The following is a 25,361-nucleotide window of genomic DNA, read 5'->3' as shown; positions in this document are numbered from 1 at the left end:
CTTCTTTATCTTACAGCCGGAAGCTGGTACTTTTGGATCACCTGCACTCATTTGATGTACCACCCCCACCTCCACCCCCCACCCCTGCCTCAGGTAACCACTAAAGTATTCTGTTTCCATGTTTCTATGAGTTAAGGTTTTTTTTTTTTAGATTCCACATATAAGTGAGATCGTAAACTATTTGTCTTCCTATGTCCGAGTGATTTCACTTACGTGTTTTATTATTTGCTTCTCAATTATAATTCTTTGCTGCATATGCAAATCTTCCGTTTATAAACAAGAAAACAGATTCCAAGCTCCTGAGACCCAGAATCAGGGTAGGAACCCCCAGTCGCAATTTGAAGTCTTTGCTTTTGTACTGCTCAATGCTGCCCCCCTAAGGTGACTTCTCACTTAATTTCTTTCTTTTTTTTTTTTTTAAGATTTTATTTATTTATTTGACATAGAGATAGCCAGAGCAGGAACACAAGCAGGGCGAGTGGGAGAGGGAGAAGCAGGCTTCCTGCTGAGCAAGGAGCCCGATGCGGGGCTTGATCCCAGGACCCCGGGATCACTTCCTAGTACTAGGAAGTACCTAGTACTTCCCTAGGTCTAACTTAAATGTCCTCTATGTGGTAAAAGAAAGGAACACACAAATTCTTTTTTTCCCCCGGCTCCAGCTTTACAATTATAACTCCAATGCCTTATGTTTGAACCCATTTTCTATTTCTTCAAATTCTTCATTTCTAAGAATATGATAAGCTAAAACCCCACCCTGACTATACAGATGTGGCACATAGAAAATGACAGAAAGAAAATGAGAGGAAGGGAGGGAGAAGTCTGCATGAAGATGCCAATAATACGAATTTTATGCAAGACGGGCCTGACCCTTTTGCTGTGTAAGCTAACACCCGCACCCTGCTCTACTGCTTATTAATAAGCACATTCACATGCGTTACTTCGCCTCTGCTTTTCACTGACTTATTCTATACCCTCTTGCACTTACTGCCGGCGGAAATTCTACTTTGTAAACAGCGACAGATCATTGTTTGAGGGATAAATGGTCCCGCTGCTGGGCACAACCCAGCTGGAGATGCCCGCAGTGGGCGGTATGAGCCCACTGTCTTCAAAGTTGCATTACAGAGCTGAAATCAGCCTCACGTCTCCTGGAACAGGACTAGACCCACGTATCCTGATTTCATGGCAAAATGAGCTCCTTTTGAATGCGTTTTTATTTTAAAAACAAATTAACACAAAGTGAGAAAGGCAAACATACCGAGAGAACAAGCGCAAGCAAGCGGAGGCAGCTAAGATCTGTCGGGCACCGTGTCTAGCATTTTCCTGTCCACTGTTCTTAATTTCCCATAATTCTCAGAACAATCTTATGAAGTACATATGACCATCCTCACTTTTTAAATGCAACAAGTGAGGCCCAGGTAAGCAGCTCATGGCTACACAGGAAGCAGGAGAGCAATTTAACATTCAGCATTTTTTCCACTTCGGGGCCAGTTTGGGCAGAGATGAACCCATGTAGCCCTTTAGTCTGAGGAAAGGGATGGAGATCCCCTCTGGCTTACATGGAAAATTTCTCCCCTGATAAGGAAGCTAGACACACATTAATGAAAAGGTTTTGCTAAAAGGAAAAAAAAAAAATCTAACTTAGTCGATGCTGTCCTGGAAAGGAGTCCGAGGGGTAGAAGATAACAGTCCTCCACCTGACTGACTTTCCTAGATCAATCAGTATGTATGTAAATGAGTACCCGCCCTAGTGGGGATGAGTCAGCAAACACAATATCCCCCAGGCAGCTCCACTGCAGCTGACGGACTCCAGAAAAAGACAGGAAAGGGCAGAGACGGTTTTAACAAGAAGTTGTTACAAGATTCTAGAACAGACAGGGCTCTGAGACCCACTGCCACAAAGATTGGAACTCATCTTCTGAGTCCCCAATTTACTAATAATAACTCTCAATAAAGAAAGTTAACATGAACAATGATTTACAAACCTTATTTTTGTAGCATGCTGAGTTCCGGAGTCAATCAAGTAGGTAGAATATAAAACCCTGGCTCAGGACGACTGGACAAGGTCTTGAAGCTCAGTGACATGCATAGGAACACAAATAATTCCTCCCTTGCAAAGTGGGGAGGTTCACCACTATTCTATGTAGAGCACCTAGCCCCATGCGTGTGCTGGGAGATTATTTAATAAATAAGTGACTCACAACCTAGGACATAAGTATTATTACATATGACAGGTGAAGAAACAGAGTCGGAGCATCGACTTGATAAATGATCGCTGAAAAATGACAGGTTTTAAACACAGTGCCACCTCTAAGACAGCAGCTGGTTTTATGCTTTAAGGTTAGTTAGCTGGAGAGGGTGGGGAGGAAGCTTATTTTAGGAGGTCACTCAAATCTTTGTGGATTCTGTACCTTGATATGAAATAACAGATGTGAATGCCTCTGGCAAAATATTTAGTTTAAAATATTACATCAATAAACAGTAGTTTGCATTCTTAAGCGGAAAAGATCAGGAAGAAACAAACAAGCAGAAAGTGAACACTAGATGTCACTGCCATACTCCATTCTGCTCTGGAGCTTCTCCACAGACTGCTCACAGCCGATAACTGACAGATCTAGCGAAAGTACAGAACAGAGGCCGCAGTAACTCAAGAGTAACTTGGGGAAATAGCACCATGACCTAATGATCACAATCAGCCTTTTCAATTAAAAAAAAAATATATATTGGCACAAATTAAAATACATAAATTTATAAGAATCCAATTTAGTTGAATTAAACTGTTTTTTAAAAATCAACTTTATAGACCATCTGGTACTTTATAGAATGTTCTTTTATTCCTCTTACCTCGTTTTGGGTACATTGCCTTAAGAGTTCATGTTGAAGTTCTTTTGCTTTTTCTATTCCAGAATCTAATAGGATCTTCATTCCTAAGCCTATACCATCACAAAGAGCATCCATGAAATCCTCCTAGAAAAGTTTTTAAGCATTAAGTGGAAAACCTAGGTTTTATATTTTTAAAAAATATAAAATAATTAAGTTATATTTTCTGCTTATTTTAGGACTATAGTAAGTTCCAAGTTTATTAAATTCAACTACGGCTGGAATAAAAACAGTCTATAAGAAAATCTGTAATCTAGCATTCCACATATAACATGTAATAAGAGATGTCTGTCTGAGGGAGGTGGGCTAGATGGGTGATGGGTATTAAGGAGGGCACTAGTTGTGATGAGCACTGGGTGTTGTATGTAAGTGATGAACCACTGAGTTCTACTCCAGAAACCAATATTGCACTGTATGTTAACTAAGTAAAATTTAAATTAAAAAAAAAAAAAAAAGAATGTCATCTTAGGACACTGTGTTGCTAGAACACAGTAACATTCTAATATAATACTATGTTTTCAATGGCATGAATACTTAAAGCAAGCAAATACAAATTTTCTAGAATTGTAGAGTTCTTTATGTGTTGATTGGCGGAGCAAACCCTCCAGAGTAGGTACCTATCATCAGCGCAAAGATTCAAAAGGCAAAGTGAACCAGAATTATCAGTACATTTAACCAACTCAGACTGAAACAGTTTTAAATCATATTGCCAAACTATTAAAAGTATGAACTATTTTAAAATAAAAACAGCTTATCATGTTTAGTGATACTATTATCAGAAGTCTACACTGTTCCCTCAGGCGAAGTCTTTCAAAACTAATATTACCAAATTACCTGAACACTGGCAGCCTTGTTGCTACTATTTTCTAGAAAATGCAGCTTGCTCCCTTTAAGAACTGCTAACTGTCCCACATATTTTACAGCTTGTTGTACAATTTGGATTATTTTCTTTTGAGCCTCCTTTACCATTGATGAGATATCTGAACAACATCCCTATAAAACAAAAATGGATCAGTATATCAGACACATGAGATTACAAACAGAGGTAAAGAAAAGACCAGAAAAGCAATTTGAAGAAAACAAATTCTGCATTCATTGATACAGTGACTATGCTTCATAAAATCTCAGTCAGAATCAGAAAACACACAACCCTGTAGCTACTAACGATAATAAGATGACTGGAATACAGCTTCTACCCTCAAAGACCTTACACCCTAATAGGAGACCTAAGACAAGTATGCAGTTAACTAGATAAAAGACAGAAGCAATAAGTGAATGGTCCACACCAAAAAAGGGAAGAAAATGATGGCTCTTTTTTGCCTTTGGAACTTTTCCCATCCTAGTAGCCATCTGAAAGAGGGTTAATGAAGATACTTTCTCTTCTCAGCGGAGAAGAAAGAGGAAAGGGAAGTGAAAGGGGGAAAAACAAGCCTTCAACAAAAGGCTTCTACAGCATAGTACGCATGCCCAAGAGGAATGAGGAGGTGCCCCACCGAGGTTTTCTCTCTGTTACCTGCCGACTATAGTGATTCTTCAGAATACTTTTCTTGGCTTGCTTTCTGGGCCATGCTTATAATACTGCTACAAGGTAGGAATTCTCAAACCACACTTAGGCAGGAAGTATAGCCACTAAATTCAGTTTTGCCAACTTAAGTCTCTCCTGAGCTTGGTCTAATCTCCCCTTCAAGTTACCTCTTCTCTCCATCCTTGATTCCTTACGTAAAACATTTCCCATAGGGCTATAGGTCATAACTCCTAAGTTAAGTTCAAAGTGTTCTTCCTAGAGGACGAAAAGAAGGAAAGAAACTACCTACCAGTTACTCTAATATGTACTTTCTTGTAACATCCATCCATCTGGTCCTCTACCTTGCCAGATAGGCACTGTTATTTTTATTTTCCCAATGAGAAAATGGGGAGACTTAAAAAGTTAAGCAATTTGCCAAAGGACAGAGAACTGTCCTTTAGCATGCATTCAAAAAGGATTTCCAAATGCCAATAGTGGGTTTTGGGGTTTTTTCTGTTCCTGAACTGCCTTTAAAATCTAAGAGCCAACTAAGTATATCTCACACTCTCTTTTCCACACAACTCCTCAACTAGCTTCCTTCTCCAGGTTCAAGCATAAGTCAGACTCTCAGGTTTTTGGTTCCCCAGCTCTGCTCTCTGGCCAGTCTTCCCTTTCATTTTCATGGCTCTATGCTATCAGAGCATTTCCTTCATCTATCACTTCACCCATACCTGTCTGTAGCCCGCCTCTCTGTCCTAGGGTCATTCTCTTTCCTCACTGCTTATATCCAAAGTGATCCTTCATCCAGTGTGAATTTATAATTAATCCAATAACAAGTATCCAACGGAGTATCTATCATATGATGAGTCCTTGTGAAGAAAGGATTCTTAGCCCCTCTAACTGCCCGAAGGTTACTGCCCATTGAGGTGTGTAGGTTTATAAATATGTTAATATTAAAAGGCATTATAGGTGAAGTACAGGATTATCAGAAAAACAAATAAGAGAAATGCCTAACCAAGTCATGGGAAGACCCGGAAAAACCTCCTAGGGAAGAATAACGGACAATTAAAAATAAACATTTGATTTCAATTTGACTAATTAGATTACCCAAACAAACATTTCTAAATCCTATCAAGTAAATAGCCCACTCAGGAAGTATTTGATACAACTAACTTTTACTACAATAATAGAATGTAGAAAGTCTTTTGGTGGGCACAAAAACATAAGATTTGTTCAAACATTCTGGAACATTTTGTTATGAAGCAAAGTCACCCATTTAAAAAAATGAAACCTATCCCTTTTGGTATTTTCATATCGGCTCCCCTCATATATTCAAGAAATCCTTTCTTTTTTTTTTTTTAAGATTTTATTTATTTAGAGAGAAAGAGTACGTGCATGCATGCACAAGCAGGGTAAGGGCAGAGGGAGAGGGAGGGAGGAAATCCTAAGCAAACTCCACACTGAACACAGAGCCTGACACAAGGCTTGATCTCATGACCCTAAGATCATGACCTGAGCCAAAATCAAGAAATGAATGCTTAACCGACTCGGCCACCCAGGCGCCTCTATTCAAAGAATTCTTATGGAGGAGTTCACTGAAACGGTGGATGACTAGGTATTATCTAATATCAAATTCCCCACTTCTTCCGTAGTAATAGAATCCTTGATTTTCCACTAGGTATGTAGCTGTCCAGAATAAAAAGTACATTCCCCAATAATACTTGTAACTAGATATGGTCATGTGATGAAGTTCTGGCCAAAGATATATAGAGAGAAATGTCATATGGAAATTTCCAGAAACTTCCCTTCTCTTTGACCCTTCCCTTCTTCGTCACTTCTTCCACCCTGCTGCACTGAACTCAGACAGAGCTCCACCAATATGGTGGACCATGAAATAAAGGGCCATGCTTTAGGCTTGTTAGAAGGGTGTACTGGAAGGAGCTTGGATCTCAAGAAGTGGACCAGAGCCACCATGCCTATTTCCAGATTTTATATGACAGACAGTAAGCTTTTAGCTTACTTCTTCTTCAGAGCCAAGTCTAATCTCACTTGATATAAGGTAAACAGAAAAAAAAATTATTTTCCTTGCCTGTACATCACCGGGCTTGTGACTAATTCAGCATAAACTGAAACCCAATACATAACCAAAGCCAAGACTTTGCCTTTTTCCCCATAGCCATTATTGAGGACTAGCATAGTAGCATACACATAGTAAAGAGCATGAACTCTAGGCCCAAGACTGCCTCGGTTCAAATCCTAACTCTATCACTTACTGGTTATATATGTAACATTGGATAGTCTACATATCCTTTACCTCCATTTCATCATTTATAAAATGGTGATTAATAACAGTATCCACTTCTGAAGTTGTTATGAGAATTAAATGAGCTAATATTTGTAAATCACTGAGAACTCTCAGTGCCTGGCACAGAGGCCATAAACAACAAACAATTATAGAAAACCACAGTTTCAGAATTGCAAAACAGAAATCACTTCTGAAAATCCAACAGATCTAATTTTGGGGAAGATGCAGACAGTAGGTCAATAAATACTTGCTGAATAAATGAATTCTTCAAATGAAAATCAGCAAATCAATTTACCTGCAAAAATAATTGTAAGTAGCCTCCTAGTTTTTTAACCTCTTGTCTCAATTCATCTTCAAGTCTTGCTGTGCTGGTACAAGGCAGAGTATCATTTAGCCAATGTTTGATCAGCACCACAAGCTGCTCAAAAGCACATGTGACCTGGATAGTAAGTGCCTGGGTTGCTCGATCAGAAGAGAACACTTTGAAAGAAGAAGGAAAATTACTGGAAGAAATAATCTCCAGATAAAAGAACTCATATATGATCACCATTAAAACATTTTAGCATAGTCAGAAAATGCATGTGAAATGTGATAGTCATTTAGAAGAAAACATAATGTGCAGAAAATAATCATTCATGTAAGTTAATAAAAGCTGTAAGGTTGCTTACAGTCATCTTGACTTTCTTCATCTTGTTCTTCATGAGCTTTGGAAATGGCAAATAGCCCGTGATAAATTTTAAGAAAATTATTAATCAGGCTGTCTGCCATGGTTTTTTCTTCATCATAACTCTGTCCAAGAAAATCTAAGGATGACCCAATCAATTCTTTGCAAATTCCAGGAAGAAAAGATTCTGCTGAACTTGAGTAAATAGTGCTTGATTTCTCCAGTAAGCCTATATCAGTAGAAAATAGCCACCTTAAGCCTACTTTTCAGGCACCATAGTTCCAAACAAATGTATTAATGCATGCATATTATAGACTCATTGATCAGTAAATTCAAAGTAGGCTATTCTTATTTCAATGCATTCTTATTTCTATAAGCCAAAGTGAAAACACAATTCTAAAAAGGAGTCAATTAATCTCTCAGTGGAATCAATCCATAGATTAGTAGTTCCTCAGCCACAATACAGACAATGCAAATAAACTAAGTAACCATTGGTTTAATCTCTTCCTTATTTACTTTTTGGGAACACCTAGGAAACTCTGAATTAGTGAAAACAATGGCAGTTACATGAAAAATAATATAAACATAATAAATATAAATATCATAATGTAAATAATTTAATTCATAAGCTGAAAGTGTAGGCAATACTAAAGCAAACTATATTAAAAGGAATGTCTCAATAGGTCTACTTTATACTGGTTTCTTCTCTAGGCATACTGTAATCAAAATAGGCTAAAGCCAATGATTATGTACAGTTAATATATCACATCTCAGTGAGACAGACTTTCAGCATAATTTTCTAAGCACTGTCCAAACCAGAAGTAAATGGAAATAGTTCAAAGAGCTCATATGGAGCCTCTGGAAATAACTATACTGGAATGCTAACTCATGACTATAATGATTCTCATTTAATAAACAAGATTATTTTTTCGGTCCAGTTCATAGGTGATTAAACAGCAAACTAAAAGGAAGGTAGAATAAAGGCAAAGGGTGGGGACTAATAAGGGTCTAGGACAGGGGAGCTTGGCTGGCTCAGTCAGTAGAGCATGTGACTCTTGATCTCGGGGTCGTGAGTTTGAGCCCCAGGTTTGGGGGAGAGTTTACTTAAAAAACAAAAAATAAAAAGCATTTTTTTAAAAAGAGTCTAGACCAAAGATAAGAATTTGATTTGGGAAGAGAAAAAAAGAAAAGCTACAAAATGCAAAGCTCTATCACTGTAGGGTAATAGTATCATGATGATGATAATGATAATATTCTAGTCATCATGAGCAGTTAACAATATATTCTTTGTTTAAGAAGATAATGATGTTATTAATACATTCTAAAATCCAGCATCAACATTTTAAAAAGCCTTGCAAAACTCTAGTTAAAAGTATGGCACTTAAGGTGAGAAGTTAGGACACTTGCTCAACTTCCCAGAGCTGCACTGTGCACCATCCAGAGCCCCATGGCTGCCTGGGCAGGTTCATACTAAAGGTACATGTGGTTTCTGTTTCTCTCTTTGAAAACTGCAAACAAGCAAAGACCTCTTGTATTTTATTTAATTTTTAAATATGGCCCTTAAAAAAGACAGCTTTAATTTCTCTGGAAAAATTACTTTTGTAAAACATCTTACTCTCAAATAATACTGAGTAAATAACTTGATACCACAGATATATAACCTTTTATTATGCTGGTAAACAAAAAGCCTACCCCTTGCTTTGTTTTCCCTTAGATTAAACAAGTAATTATCTTCCTAAAAGGTAATTTTATGATTAAAAAGAAGCTTAATTTCTTTATTTTAAAGTCAAGATGAGCTACAGTTTCTTTCATGACTTCTATTCCATTAATGCTATTATCAAATAGATTATTACATTACACGGTAACTTTAATTTTTTGTTTACTAAGGTATATAGCCTATAAAGTGTGTATGTCTTAAGTATACAGCTTATTGTTTTTACATGTGTGTACGCCCCCACTTAGATCAACGTGTACCAGGTGTCTACAATGGCCTTCCAACAGGTGTCTGTCCTTTTGAGCCATTGTTCTATTCTGAACTACTCTGGCTTCTGTCATCATACATTAGTTCTTCAGCTTCATAGAAATATAATCATACAGTATCTACTTATTATCTGCTTGCTTTCACTCCATATAATGTTTTTGGGATTCATCCAGGTTGTTGAGTGAAACAGTCATTTGTTCTTCTTTATTGCTGTGTAGTGATCCACTGCCACCTGGTAGGCATTTAAATTATTACAGGTAGCTAGCTACACATGCAAATTTGCAGTGTGTGTGTGTATATATATACACACACATACATATATATATACAGTGTATATGTCCCCCTCTATAGGAAAATTAATGTTGTAATCCATATTCATATAAAATAATTATGACTGGAAAAATTCCTATAGCTTTTTCTTTTAAACATTTTTTCACATTTGAATTAGCTACTCTACTAAAAGGCTTTGAAATAAATCACATAGCACACAATTTTAGACGTGGAAAGGGCCACCCAGCCCACCCCCTTCACTTTATAAAGAAAATGGAAACTTGTAGAAGATGAAACGATTTGCATAAGAACATGAAACAAGGTAGTAATTGAGCCAGGACTTGATGCTTTTTTCAGTACACAAGAAAATTTGATGAAAAAATACCTGATGAATGGGAAGAATTCAAATTCTGAATTGGGTGGGCTTGTATATCATGTAAACAACCAGAAATTCTTCTATTCTTCATCAAGCTCCTGCTCCTAAAAAAAAGATAAACCATAAGATTAATGGTTATGTACTACATGGAATAATAATATTAAGAATATTCTTGGGGTGCCTGGGTGGCTCAGTTGGTTAAGCGTCTGCCTTCGGCTCAGGTCATGATCCCAGGATCCCGGGATTGAGCCCCGTATCAGGCTCCCTGCTCAGTGGGGAGTCTGCTTCTCCCTCTCCCTCTGCCCCTCCCCACTTGTACTCTCTCTCGTGCTCTCTCAAATAAATAAATAAAATCTTTTTAAAAAAAGAATATTCTTAATTCTCTAAAGAAAATTGGTATGCAGGTGTGTGTTTTCTGTGGAAACATTTTCATCAAGAAATAGTTAAATTCATTTGGTTTATTAAGCAAGAACTTCACTATTTATAAGTACTGTTCTAAGAATATAGTAAATTAATTAAATGGAATACATATTTGTAGAATACTCCTATTTACAGGCTCTAGATACTGTGGTTAAACACAGGAAACATGGTTTCTGGGCTCACTGAACTTAAGGTCCATAGTAAAAGAGAGAAATTAGGCAAATAAGTACAATAAAGTGGTATGTCACGAGAACAGAGCATGCTCTGCTGGAGAGGAACTTGACCTGGCCCAAGGAGTTGGGAGGGCCTCCTGGAACAATGACACTGAAGGATGCACAGGAGTTGGCCAAACGGAGAGGCAGGCTTGGGAAGGAGGGAAGAGTGGTTCGGACACAGGCACCAGGATGTGGGAAGACCCAGTGATAAGAGAAAAGTACGGCGCATGTAAGGACCATGCAAGGTTCAGAAGGACTGCAGTCTAGGACGGGGGAGAGGAGCGGTGGCGGCGGGGAGTCTGGGGTTGTGCAGGTGCCAGCCTGAGGCTGACTCTGGAAGCCAATTAAGGAGGCTTGGATTTTATCCTGAGAATATCCTGGGAAAGATTCTAAAGAAGGAAATGATCTAGGTAAATGAACATTCAAGTAAGCACTTGCTCCACAGTGTGAAAAGCAGAATGCCTGTGAAGTATAGCAGTAACACAAACAGAGGGAATGACTCTATCTTCACTCACTCTTTCTGCTTTTTCCCTCAGCCTATAAAACCACTCAGATCTCTGCCTGGAGTGTGACTGACTGGCTGTCTAGCTGTTACTCATTCTTCCTAACTGCTACTGGAAAAAGCAGCCTACTTCCAGATTACCATTTATCTGCCAATTTTCTAAACTCCAACTCCAGCCCTCATTATTTCAATGAAGCTCCTTGAGCTGTGACCTAGATCTAAATCTAGGGGATGGATACTTTGAAGTCTTTTTCCTAACAGAACTCTCTACTATCGTTGGCCACTCAAAGAAAAATACTATTTGTTGAAAAGATTGTTAAACAGAAACGTCTGTAGTTATCTAAGTGTTTCAAATATATTTTCCCCCATGAATTCCTACAAGAAAAACACAGAAATATGACTGATAACAGGGAGAGGAAATATCAACTCTCAATATGACCGATAACAGGAAGAAGAAATATCAATTCTCAAAGGTAACAGTTTTTTGTACTTAAGGCCTGAAAGGAAAGGGTACATTATTACAGTAAGTCTAAACTAGGAAAACTTATTCTTCCAACACTATCATAGTTAAACAATGTTTAAACTCAAATAAAATGCTTGTCATTCTTTTTAAAGAATTTTTACTTAACCTCAGGGGAATTTTACTTTTAACCGTCCACAGGACGTATCAAAATTTATAGGCAGCCAAACCAGTCTATTTTGTCACAGAGCGGCTATGACATATCATTGCCTGGTAGCGGTTCCATAATTAAGAATCTGTCAGTGTTTCCATTACCTGCAGGCATTCTCAGAGTTTGCAATTCTGTCATAAACATTCTTACAAGGCTGAAACTTCATATACAAGGTCTCTGACCAAGAGCAATTCATTTTTTTAAAAATATGATACTTTTAAATTATAGAAGTTCTCAAGAAAACATCTCTACCAAATGAAAACACCTAATTTCAACATCTTAAAAAAATATCAAAAGAAGTTTTAATTTTTTGGTAATAATTTAAACTTTTGTTGGTTCCCTAGTTATTAACCTAGAAGTTAGCAGAAAATAAGATGTAAATCACCAACTTTCAATAAGCTAATTTTGTTTTTTAAAGATTTTATTTATTGGGGCGCCTGGGTGGCTCAGTTGGTTAAGTGACTGCCTTCGGCTCAGGTCATGATCCTGGAGTCCCGGGATCGAGTCCCACATTGGGCTTCCTGCTCAGCAGGGAGTCTGCTTCTCCTGCTGACCTTCCCTCCGCTCATGCTCTATCTCATTCTCTCTCTCAAATAAATAAAAAAAATCTAAAAAAAAAAAAAAGATTTTATTTATTTATTTGACGGAGAGAGACACAGAGAGGGAGGGAACACAAGCAGGGGGAGTGGCAGAGGGAGAAGCAGGCTTCCCATGGAGCAGGGAGCCCGATGTGGGACTCGATCCCAGGACCCTGGGATCATGACCTGAGCCGAAGGCAGACGCTTAACCGACTGAGCCACCCAGGCGCCCCAATAAGCTAAAATTTTTGTGTTCATTATTTTTAATTAGTTTTTAAAATTCAAGTATAATTAACATATAATGTGTTATATTAGTTTCAGGTGTACAATATAGTGATTCAACAATTCTATATATTGCTCGGTGTTCATCACAGTAAGTGTCCTCTCCATCCCCTTCACTATTTCACTCATCGTGTCACTCCCTGATGTTCATTAATTATTATGCTCATACTGTGATCCATAATTCTAAGTACACCAAGTTTGTAACTGTTTATAATAAAATATAATAAGAAACCAGTATTATAAAATCTAAAGGGATTTACAAATCACCCTCTGATGAATTTGTAGTTCTGGTCTGAATTTTTGGGAGGTTTATGTTACTCCAGGTTAGCTTAAGTACCCCAAGCCCTTCTGCTCAATTTCCCCCAAGGGCCATCTTTAGCTCATTTTGGAGAACCCAACACTGTTTTGAAGTCCTCAAGATAAATCACCTGAAGATATCACTATCTGTTTATTGGTATTAAATCAGAAATAAGATCCCCTCTGTAGTCCAAGATTTAATCTTACTTAGCACATACAAGCACCCAATAATAAGAACTGCCATTTATGCAACACCTAACCACTGCAGTGGGAGTTCTACATACTTTATCTCTAATCCTTAGAACTACTTCATGACATCATCATCAGTCTCACGGTGGTCATAGTAGAAGTAGCAGGAGAAGCAATTGTTTTTATATATGACCTCACTTAAACTTAGCAATAGGCTCTGTAGAAAAGATATGTATTATTGTCTCCATCTTACAGATGAGAAAACTGAAGCCTGAAGATGTAATGTCACTTGCCCTTGGCTGCACTCGGCAGAAATCACTCTATTATACACCTGAAACTAATATAATACTGTATGCTAATTATACTGGAATTAAAATTAAAAACTTAGTGAAAAAAAGTTAGAACCTAGGACTCTGACATGAGCCTGTGACTTTTTTATTATAATACATTGTAGGGGATACAGATATGTATCTTACGCTCAAGGAACTCAGAATCTGTTTAAAGGACATGTTTGTATTTCTCTTAGCTTGAAATACACAGCTGTTACATACAGAACATATAAGATAACATGTATCAATTAGTATTTCTTGGCTATTTCTTACTGTAGCTTAGCAGTTACCATGAAGCAAACAGAATAGAGGTAACAGGAGGAAGAGTCGCTCTAAAGTAGTTCCATCTCTTTGAAATTTTATGAGTTTAAAATAAGCATAGTCAAAAACAAGAAAGGCCCAAAAAGGTCTGGAAACTCAATGAATTCTGAGCTGCAGCTGAAGGTGATGAAGTAAGAAAAAAAAAAAGGAGAGAGAGAGAGATTTAACCAGAAAGATTCTGTTCTGATGCAACAGAAATGCAATATGGCGTAGCAGTCAAGAAAATCAGGATCTTTGGAGTCACTCAAACCTGGATTTGAGTACCAGCTCTTCCTTTATCAGCTCAGTGAGTTTGGACAACTTATAACCTCTTTAAATCTTCAGCCTCTTCATCTGTAAAAGGTGGGTAATGACAGCACTAACCTCATAGTTTTGTGTAAGAACTACATGAGATAATACTTAGCAAGCACTCAGTCAGTGTTCTTGATAATGATGATGCTTCTGTTGGATGGATGAATGCCACTGACTCTTACATCCTGAAATATCCCAAATCCCTCCTTCCAAGTTCTAGACCTGAATATATGCACTTGGATGTTCCCTGGGAATCTCAAGCTCATCGTGTTCAAAAATAAACTCATCTGACCCTCCATCTCAGGGAACACCACCTTCCCTTAGCCAGTCACCCTTGTTAGACAGGGATTCACCCTTGAGCCCTTTATCACCCTCAACTTCACAGCTAGCCAAGTCCTTATTGATTCTTCCTCTTGAATATGTATAAAACCAGACTTTCCTTTCCAGTCCTTCTGCCTGACCTGATCTTGGGTCTTTATCAACTGTTCTTCTAGTTTCTTCAATTCCTGGTCTTCAGGACAAAGAGTACTTTTTATTCATCTTTGTATCCTCAAGAAATAGCAGACAGTAGTCTTGTTTCAAAACCAAATGAAGAAGTATTTATTTAAAAAGAAGTCTTTGTTTAAAACCCAAATTAAGCAGCTAAATTGGTTCCAAGACCAAGGCCTTTCTATTATACCATTTTGCCCCTCTGTAATCTAAGCATCTGAGGTCTAAACGGAACTAGTTTTTCCTTGAAAAGCATCTATTCACTGTGGAAGTCTTTTATGCTTTTAGTTAATAAACAGCATTTGTCATATATAGAAGTTCTCTATCACCATGATTTATTCTTCTGTGGTGCTAACTTGACAGCATTTAAAGTTCTATAACTTATAATAAAATATCATAGAATATGCCAAGTTCTTGAAAAATGGTAATTTAAAAGTAATAAACACTATTCATTTTTATAGGAAATTAGATTTATGCTATTCTAAGTTGTGCTTAAGATTTATATGGTGAGATGCTGACCATTTTTGTTCCTATTCTAACTGACTGATATAAACAATTTAATGCCCCAAGTGCTGTAATGTGATCAGTAACATACTATTTCTCTTATATTACTGGGTTCCCTGCACAGACATATCCATTATGACAATAGATAGTTCTTTTAAAATAAGGAAATGATATATATATAAATATATACCCAGAACAAAAAAAACAATAATAAATGTCTTTACCTCCTTCTAGAAAAAGAAGAAACTGGTGCATTTGTAATGTCAGGTTCCCATTCATCCTCAGGATCACAAAAGACATCTTCACTCTTGTTACTATTATTACTCTAAGAAAAATAAAATATATGGTTTCTATTAATTTGGGTTAAAAAATGTTTAGCAACTGGGGCGCCTGGGTGGCTCAGTTGGTTAAGCGTCTGCCTCCAGCTCAGGTCATGATCCTGGGGTCCTGGGATTGAACCCTGCACTGGACTCCCCACTCAGCGGAGAGTCTGCTTCTCCCTCTCCCTCTGTCCCTCCACCAGCTCATGTTCTTTCTCTCTCTCTCAAATAAATTCTTTTAAAACATGATTAGCAACTAAGAGAAAACAAAAGTTTAAATTTGTTACATTTAAAATAAAAAAATTAGCAAAATTACAGGTTATCTGGCAGAAGTCTAAAAATATCACATTCCTGGGGCGCCTGGGTGGCTCAGTCAGTGAAGCATCCGACTCTTCATTTCAGCTCAGGTCATGATCTCGGGGACCTGAGATTGAGCACTGCATTGGGCTCTGCACTCAGCAGGGAGTCTGCTTGAGATTCTCTCTCTTCCTCTCCCTCTGCCCCCCCCACTCACACTCTCTAATAAATAAATCTTAAAAATATCACATCCCTGACAAAAAAAATCAAGCACATGATGCTAGAAATTGTATTGAAAGAGCTCTACTAATAAAAGCACAGAAATCATTAAATGATTCAAAAACATAAACTTGGGATATAGAAGACAGTAAAAACAGAAAAGATAAATCCTCAGTAGAAAAATAAAAGAAGGGGGGTGGGGCAATGTGTTAGCCTGGTGATGGGTATTGAGGAGGGCAAGTATTGAATGGAGTACTGGGTGTTATACGCAAACAATGAATCACCAAACACTACATCAAAAACTAATGATGTAATGTATGGTGACTAACATAAGAAAATTAAATTAAAAAAAAGAAAAAGAAAAGAATAATCTGAAAACATTAAGATTCAATCACTCCCTGGTCGAATATATTAATCATGATAATAATCTGAATTTTAAGTATTTAAAGTAATATTAATTAAAGTTCTAGCAAAATACTATACATATAGAGCTTGATTTGAAATAGTATAATTATATAGAAAAATAATCAAAGAATATTGCAACAGTTGAAAGTAGGAAGTAAGATAATAACGAAGTTAACTCACCTACCACATTTTAATGTATATGATAAGGCAAGAATGATCAAATGACTTCAATACAGTTTTTTTGTTGCTCTAATTACACAAGCAATCCACATTCATTGTAGGAAATTTGGAAATCCACATTCATTGTAGGAAATTTGGAAATTATTAACACGTATAAACACACAAAAGTGTAACCACTCACAAACCCATCATTTAGAGATGGAGGAAGGAACACTCAGTTCCTTTCAGTCTTTTTGGATTTCCTGTTATAAATAATATACCTTGCATCCCTGGAATTAACCTTACTTGATCATGGTATAAGTATTCTTTGAGTATATCTTTGGGTTTGATTTACTGACATTCCTTCCTTCCTTCCTCCCTTCCTTCCTTCCTCCCTTCCTTCCTTCCTTCCTTCCTTCCTTCCTTCCTCCCTCCCTCCCTCCCTTCCTTCCTTTTTTTAAGATTTATGTATTTATTAGCAAGAGAGAGAGAGAGTTCATGCAGGGGGGAAGGGCAGAGAGAGAGGGAGAAAGAGAATCCCAAGCAGACTCTGAGCTGAGCACGGAGCCCGACACAGGGCTTGATCTCACAACCCTGAGATCAGGACCTGAGCCAAAACCAAGAGTCGGACACTTAACCAATTGCACCACCCAGGCACCCCTGATTTACTGACATTTTATTCAGGATTTTTATAGCTACGTTCATATGAAGAGGGGTTTGTAATTCTCTTATGAATCATCTTTTCAGTTTTTGTGGTTTTTGTTTGGTTTGATTTTAATCGGTTAGGTTAGCATCATAATTGTGACACTTTATATCCTTTGCTATGTTCCAGAATAGTTGAAACACAATCATATTTACCTGTTCTCTTATTTTTTATTTATTTATTTATTTTTTAAGTACGCTGTAAACCCAAATGGGGCTTGAACTCATGACCCTGACATCAATAGTCACATCCTCTACCGACTGAGACAGCCAAGCACCCCTGTTCCTCAGTGGTTTAAAAAAGCTTCCCCATGGGGCACCTGGGTGGCTCAGTCATTAAGCGTCTGCCTTCGGCTCAGGTCATGATCCCGGGGTCCTGGGATCGAGTCCCACATCAGGCTCCCTGCTCAGCGGGAAGCTGCTTCTCCCTCTTCCACTCCCTCTGCTTGCGTTCCCTCTCTCACTGTGTCTGTCAAATAAATACATAAAATCTTAAAAAAAAAACAAAACCCTTCCCCATAAAACTGATTGGGAGCTGCACCTTTTTTTACAGTTTTTGTTTTTCTTTTTGAGGCTAATTTGTTGACAAACTTTTCAATTTATTGCATGGTTATTCATCCATTAAGCTAACTTTCATAATTGATCTTTTTCTAGAAAGTCTTTTCTTTCTAGAAAATTATAAAATTTATTAGCGTAAAGTTTTACATGTAAAATAATTTTTAAATGCTTTTGTTATCTTTGTATAAATGCCATTGCCTATTCCTAAAATCACATGTTCATCTTTTTAAAGAACCAGAACTTGAGATTCATTTCTAATTTATCAATTATTGCTTTTATTTTTAATCATTCCTTCATTTGCTTTCCTTTGTTTTATTTTGTTATTTTCTAGATTGAGTTAACTAGTTTATTTTCATTTTTCCATTACATGAATCAAACATTAAGGATATAATCTGACAGCATCCTGTAAGCTTTTACATATATCTCCATTATTTTATATCTAAGTAGTATAGAATATAATTCTATATAGAGTCACATTATTTACAGGTGAGATATTTAACAAATAGTAGCAACAATTTAATACATCTTGCAACTATTGTTAAATGCTTTAGGGATACTAAAATAATCATATGGAGAAAAATTACTTTTACATCCATACCTCTCACAATATACTATAACAAATTCTATGTGACTCACAGAGGTAAATGTTTACAAAAAATTAAAAGTAAACAGAGAAATGGACAATATTTCAGTAAGAAGATCTCCAGATTAATAGACAGACTCAAATATACCAGATTTAAAATGGCTGTATAACAAAACAAAACCAAGAAAAAAGTCAGTGTAATCAGGAAAAAAATTATTATAAATACAAAATAAAGGTTTACTATCAAAATATGTTAGAACTTTTATAGACATATTAGTTCATTACCCATATTTCAAAAGTGTGAGCAAAATTCAAAGGACATGAACACATACTTTACCTATAAAGAAACAAAGAGTCAAACCCTCAGATTCACTAATTATTAATACATAAATTAAAACAGACTGGTAGCATTGGTAAATGGCAATATTTCTGACAAGTAATTGTTATTGAGCATCAAAATGTAATAAAAAATCATATTTTGGGGTACCATTTTAGAAAAGAGAAAACAAGGAAAGAAGATATTAAAAACTAATATGTGTAAGGATATTTTTAGTTCTATTAAAATAGCAAACAACTGGTAACACCGAAAAGCGTAGCAATGGGGGAATGTAATTATATAAAAATGCACATTATAGGAACTGAAGATAATTACAAATGATGCAAAGTGTGTTATATCTATCGAATTTCTTCTTCTCTTAAGCTTAAATGTAAAATCTTGAAAACACACAATTATAACTGTGAACAGATTCAGCACTAAATTTCTCTATTACAGGTATAACTATATTAAATCAAGAAAACCCCATCTACAGGCAAAAGTAAAGTAAACATACATAATTGTTAATATTGGTTGGTTTGGGTAATGTAAATTGCCTTTTCCTTTATTTGCCAAATTTTCTTTACAAAGAACACGTCACTTGTATATATTTTATTTCAAAACTTTACAGAGATTTTAATAATATTCCAAACCTCATAAAGTTCTTTCATTGCTGCAAGCTTAGATTCAAACTTTTCCAGACTCCAGAAAGTTGAGATCCCTAGTTGTAGGTTACGAACCCGAACAGAAGTGTCAGAACTACTTCCTTTATCTGATATATCATGTCTGAAAGAAAAACCAAAGAAAAATGCTTATCCTAAAACATACATACCCATTTATGAGTTTTCTGAATCAGAATAACTTCCATAAAAATTCAGTCCACTGATTAAATCTTTCCATTGTTAAGCATTTTTATTACAATGAAAAATCATGTCTAGTATATACTATATAAAAATAACTTCTTATATAAAAATTATAAAAATCAAATTCTAATTAGGCATATTTCCTTCCAAACATGTAATACTAGTAAGCTTGCAACTCAGAAGAAGCTAAGTAGGGCGCCTAGATGGCTCAGTCGTTAAGCATCTGCCTTTGGCTCAGGTCATGATCCCGGGATCCTGGGATTGAGCCCCGCATTGGGCTCCCTGCTCAGCAGGAAGCCTGCTTCTCCCTCTCCCACTCCCCTGCTGTGTTCCCTCTCTCGCTGTGTCCCTCTCTGTCAAATAAATAAATAAAATCTTAAAAAAAAAGAAGATAAGTAAATTCTTAAAACACCTAAAATTATTGTTTATAAAATATACTTATTTTATAAACATACTTAGTATATTTAGTATGGTATGTTAATTGTTGAAAGTCTTTTACTCCAGAGTGAGCTCTAAAGGGGAGTCTAAATGTGTCACTGGGAATTCTGATACAGTTCTCTCCTAGACAGGCAATATAGATACTATGTCTTTGCAGAAATTAAATTTAGAAAGCAATCATATGAAGGTCAGTTAGTTTAAAACAAAGAATTACTTTATAATTAGGCTAATAAATTGCTCACCTGCCAAAAACATAACATTTTTTAAATTTGCTGCTGATGGCATTGGCTTCCTGAATCATCATTGAGAGTTTCATGGAGCTCCAATTTGTCTGAACTAGTAGAAAACACACAGAGATGATTCAAAAAACATATATGAGCCCTGACTTATATCACTAGGCAGAACATCTCCTGAAAAAAAAAAATATTGATTTTAAATAAATGGTTTTAACCTTTGCAGAAAGTATTTGAGTTACTTCTCCTCAAGCCTGAAATAAAATATTCTTCAAAGAAAATGATGTCTTTCACTTGTGGAGACACAGTAAAAAAACTGAAAGTGATATAGTACGTTGATAACAGAAAGGATTTTGTAAGAGAGGAAATGCCAAAGACAATGCTTTGTCTCCTGATATCTTTAAATATTTTTTTCTGATTAATTTTTTTCTTAATTTCTAATTTGTTTAAAGTATTGGGTAAAGCATACTACAGCCTTACTTATATAGAACCACAATCCTTTTTTATTTTGCCTGAAAATTAAAACAAACAAACATATATTTCAGGACATCAAAACAAAAATGGGAAATAATTTGGCCACAATTCCATTTTCCTAATTTAAAATTAAAATTTTATCATATTTTCTATATCACCTAAATTTATCACCAATTTCCCATCACAACACTTCTTTGAAAGGATAAAATTCATTATACACATGGTAAAAAAAAGCAAGTATTCATTGCAAGACCCTGTTTTTAGGCTCTAAGAAGAATAAAAAGATGTATTAGTAAAGGTATTTACTTACCTCTTACAACAGATATAACAAGCATTAATAGTTTCAGATTTATTTAAAAATAGAAGTTATACAATACAACTACCAAGTATTCTTGCTAAAAATTTGAATCAGAATCTGACAGGCCTGAAGAAATAGCTACGATTTTATAAGGAATATAGGGGCAGAGGAACGTGTTAAGCAACACTATGGAGCTACAACAGCAAGATCCAGAATGTGGGAAACTACAGGATAAATAACTTGATTTCTTCAATAAACAAATTACAAGAGGAAGGAGAGAGATAAGAAAGGCAAATTTACAGATTAAGAGACTTAAAAAGGGGCACCTGGGTCACTCAGTCTGTTAAGCATCCCACTCTTGGTTTTGGCTAAGGTCATGATCTCTGTGCTCAGCAGGGAGTCTGCTTGGGCCTTCTTTCCCTTTGCCCCTCCCCCACCCACTTGTGCTCTTGCTTGCTCTCTAAAATAAATAAATAAATAAATAAATAAATAAATAAATATTTTTTATAAAAATGGGGGTGCCTGGCTGGCTCAGTAGGTAGAGCATGTGACTCTCAATCTCAAGTGAGTTCAAGCCCCACTTTGGACATGGAGCCTACTTGATAAAAATGAAAAATAAATATAAAGAGATTTAGGGGCACCTGCGTTACTCAGCTGGTTAAGCATGTCTGACTCTTGCTTTCGGCTCAGGTTGTGATCTCAGGGTCCTGAGATCAAGCCACGAGTCAGGCTCTGTGTTCAGCTTGGAGTCTGCTTGAGATTCTCTCTCTCTCTCCCTCTGCCCCGCCCCCCATCCCTGCTCACGCAGGCACTCTCCCTCTCTAAAATAAATAAGTTTTTAAAAATAATAATAAAAAAAGAAAATAAGACTTACAAAGCATATCTACCAAACACAATGTGTGGATCATGTTTGTATCCTGACTCAAACAAAAAAGATATAAAAAAATTGTATGGGAAAATTGAATGTAGACCAGAAATCTGATGAGTATAAGAAATTATTATTCATATTTTTAGGTTTGATAAAAATATCATGGTTATGCTTAAAGAGTGACAGAGAAAGACAGAAAAGAGAGTCCTTATCTAATGCAGAGATACATAGTGAAGTATTTACAGATCAAATGATATGATGTCTTGGAGTTGCTCCACAACAGTCCAGGGAGGCAAGGGGGCTGAATACAGCCAGAACAAGACTGAACATGTGTTAGAAATTGCTGAAGTTGGATGATAAGTATGTAAGATTCTGTTGTAGTAACCTCTCTACTTTAACAGTTTGTTTGAAATTTCCCATAATGAGAAAAAGTCATTAAAAACATGCCATGTTCTATACAGCAAAGTAGAAGTATACACAAAAAATAACATCCAAGTGAAAAAGAAGATGAAGTACCCAATGATTTAGTCCAATCTAGATGTAAGACCTAAAACATTAGAAGAGATTGCATTTTTAAAAACAAACATGTTACACATTAAAGTATCACTTGAAGTTTTGTTTACTATTTGCTTATGTAACTAAATATTCTAAAAACTGAATATTCTGAAACAATCATGCATACAAATTTATTTAGATCCAAAAAGGTCAGCAACATCCAGAATAAACCATTTTTAATAAAGGCAACCAACTCTAACATTTTAGTAATTATATCATAAGAAATAACATACACAAAACTTTAGAAAATGCCTGCTAAAATCATCATATACTCACTTAAAAAAGTTTTATCTCTATTACTTTGATTTTGCTGTAGTATTTGTACTTCTTTAGCAATTTTTTGCTTCTCAGTTTCTAAAGCTTCCAGAATTCTTGCATGGCGGATGCTGTGGTCTTCTAAAGCCTAATTGATATTTATTCACATAGACCCATACATGAAAATATACAAAGAGAGAAATTATAATTGATAATGGTAACACAGCATAATTAAACTTCATTTTACAGTACATGTTTTATTAAGCATACAAGGCCTTTAAAAAGTGATTTATAAAATATCTTTATAAAATCTGACCCCATAAAAAAATCATTAGGAATTTTTGATGACATAAATTAATCTTATTCTTCCCAATGACAGGAAGTAAAAAAACCTTTAGGGAAAAAAAAGAGAGAGAGAGAGAGAAAACCGCTCAAAAGAGCCCACATTCAAGAACATTTGTTGACCAAATAAAGTTAAGTTTAAAAGACACCACAAAAACCTTATTTGCCGCAAAGAGACCTTATACCCCATTAATAATTACTGTTTTCAAGATTTAAACAGCTCTGTTTTTTCCTCTAAAACTCTCTCAGGTGGTTCACTAGCTACTTTGTGTCCTAGAATTAACTAGTTACATATTATCACCATATTATAGTATAAGAACTTTGGGGTTACTAGGGGTATTTTCTTCTACCCCCACTCTCACTACAAAACTTGGAAAAAAGAAAAATAAAATTGCTATTCGAGGACAAAACTTTGAGATTAAGATATAAGGAATCAAAGCAGAGATGAAAACAGTGCTGCTCAAACTTTAGTATTTGTCAAAATCCCATGCAAGACTTGTCAGAATAGATCTGGGCCCCAACTCCAGAGTTTCTGACTTAGGAGTTCTGGGGCCTAAGACTGCATTTCTAACAGTAATGCTGATGTTGCTGGACTAAAGACCATATTTTAACAACCACTAATATAAGAAGAAAGAATACCCAAGAAGGTTGATAAAAAGGTAACTCAAGATATTAAAATACTGACGATCTGGTTTTATACTTCAGTCTTCAGAACTTGATTAATATGAGTCAGCCCCTAAAATATATCTCTGCCCTCACTGAGATGATAGAAGTTTCAGGGCCTGAGCTCATAGGACTAGGGTAATGAACGCCCTACTCTGAGTTCTCTTAGGAGTCACTCAGGCAAGGAGACTGCTGGTCACACTTTCCATGGATGGATAATGCTTCATTCTGACATGAGGATGTGACCCAGTATAAGAGCTGTGCCTTTCTTCCTTCTACACATTGTACCCTAGCACCATGTCATTCATTTACGTTATTTGGCCTGATGGATCACAGGATAGTTGTGGAGGCATAAAAGGGGAAAACTGTAATGGAACCAGCTCAAAATAAGAGCTCTGTCCCTTTCAAAATGTTGTGTGATGATGTGTGAGCAGAGCTGGGAGCATTAACAGGTTGTAAGCTTTCAGGCAAGAAGAGCCCTTCTTGTAAAAAAATTAAAAAAAATAAATGAAATGATCTTAACTCCCCCAAAAAAAGAAAAAAGAAGAAGAAGAAGAAGAGCCCTTCTCATCAGGAGACCCAGATTCGGCCATCTCCTCCTAGGTACCATGAGTTCTTAAAAAAAAAAAAAAAATCCCACTGTTGCTCAGAGCCAGCTATTTACAAAATGAAATTACCTGTTTTGCAGCCAAAGTCTCCATTTCTAATCGCTTTTTGTTAACATAGATTTCCTGTTCAAGTCGCTGTTTTGCCTTTTCTAATTCCTCAATTTTGTCGTTAGCCTTTTGGTTATTTATTTCCTGCATTTTCTTCCTTTGAGCCTCTTCCTTCTTTAAAGAACAATAAAAAGTAACAGACAAAAACACACAACCTTTTCTCAAAAAACAATATAAAAAATGTACAAGAGTCCATTTCTTTAATCAATGTATAAGAAATTGACTCATCAATAGAAAAGTTGCCCTGTAGTTTTTCTTCCTCATTCAGCTTGACTAATATAACTTAAAATAAGTATCACTAGTCAAACCTTCTAGAGCACGTTCCTCTAAAATGGGTTGTGGGAATGCAAGATGACCAGGAAACCCATAGAGAGCCATGGGCTCATGTAGGTGGAGGACAGAAGCTTCTCTATTTTTCTTCTTCTTCCAACAGCTATTTGTCTACTACTAGCTAGCTTCCTAAAGTAAAATTAAAGAGGGCCAAGACTCACTTGGCTTTGACTCTCTAGTCTTTGATATTCCCCCAGTTTCCTTCTAGGGATATTCTCAATTTTACAGTCAATACATCACTTAGGGTGCACAAGCAGAGAAAGAAAAAACCAATTCTGCCTTTTACCAGTTCTGCTTCCAATGCTTTTATTTTGCTTTCATAGGCAGCTTTTTGAGAAGAAAGCTCTTGCTGAGCCATTTCTTTTGCAATTTGGATTCCTTGCATCATTTCTTCCTTTGCTCTCAATTGTGCCTCTTTTATTTCTGCTTCAAGTCTACAAAGTAGCAAAATATTCACAGGATACATTGTCAAGAATCCTTTATATACCATAGTGGTTCTTAATCATATTAAATTGTTTTCATTAAACAAAAATTTAAAACTCAACATTTAATTTCTGACACTGTCAACAATGTTTTAAATTTTTATTGCTTTTAGAATGGCTTACACAAAACAGTATAAAAGGATGAAAATTTGCTTATTTCTTAGTTACTATAGCAGATGCCTGATACTTAAGTAAATATATTTTTCTAATCCTTTTTTTTTTT

The 25,361-nt window shown here is 36.1% G+C and overlaps 1 protein-coding gene across 2 annotated transcripts in view; it reads right to left on the bottom strand.

Moving 5' to 3' along the window:
- KIF14 (kinesin family member 14) overlaps window positions 1-25,361 on the bottom strand; it is a 55,867-nt gene that overhangs the window by 4,382 nt on the left and 26,124 nt on the right. Inside the window, exons 18-28 of one of the 2 annotated variants that reach the window (XM_027612097.2) lie at window positions 24,943-25,090; window positions 24,288-24,440; window positions 22,627-22,753; window positions 20,165-20,258; window positions 19,275-19,407; window positions 15,290-15,390; window positions 9,987-10,081; window positions 7,355-7,579; window positions 6,982-7,166; window positions 3,712-3,870; window positions 2,842-2,964 (exon numbers count right to left, since the gene is read on the bottom strand). In XM_027612097.2, coding sequence (XP_027467898.2) covers window positions 2,842-2,964; window positions 3,712-3,870; window positions 6,982-7,166; window positions 7,355-7,579; window positions 9,987-10,081; window positions 15,290-15,390; window positions 19,275-19,407; window positions 20,165-20,258; window positions 22,627-22,753; window positions 24,288-24,440; window positions 24,943-25,090 — 1,543 coding nt within the window. The remainder of the gene's footprint in view (window positions 1-2,841; window positions 2,965-3,711; window positions 3,871-6,981; window positions 7,167-7,354; window positions 7,580-9,986; window positions 10,082-15,289; window positions 15,391-19,274; window positions 19,408-20,164; window positions 20,259-22,626; window positions 22,754-24,287; window positions 24,441-24,942; window positions 25,091-25,361) is intronic. The other variant, XM_027612095.2, reaches the window with a different exon arrangement.

Source organism: Zalophus californianus, chromosome 10 (genome assembly GCF_009762305.2).
Source record: "Zalophus californianus isolate mZalCal1 chromosome 10, mZalCal1.pri.v2, whole genome shotgun sequence".
NCBI lineage: Eukaryota > Metazoa > Chordata > Mammalia > Carnivora > Otariidae > Zalophus > Zalophus californianus.
This window is presented reverse-complemented; position numbering and strand designations above follow the sequence as displayed.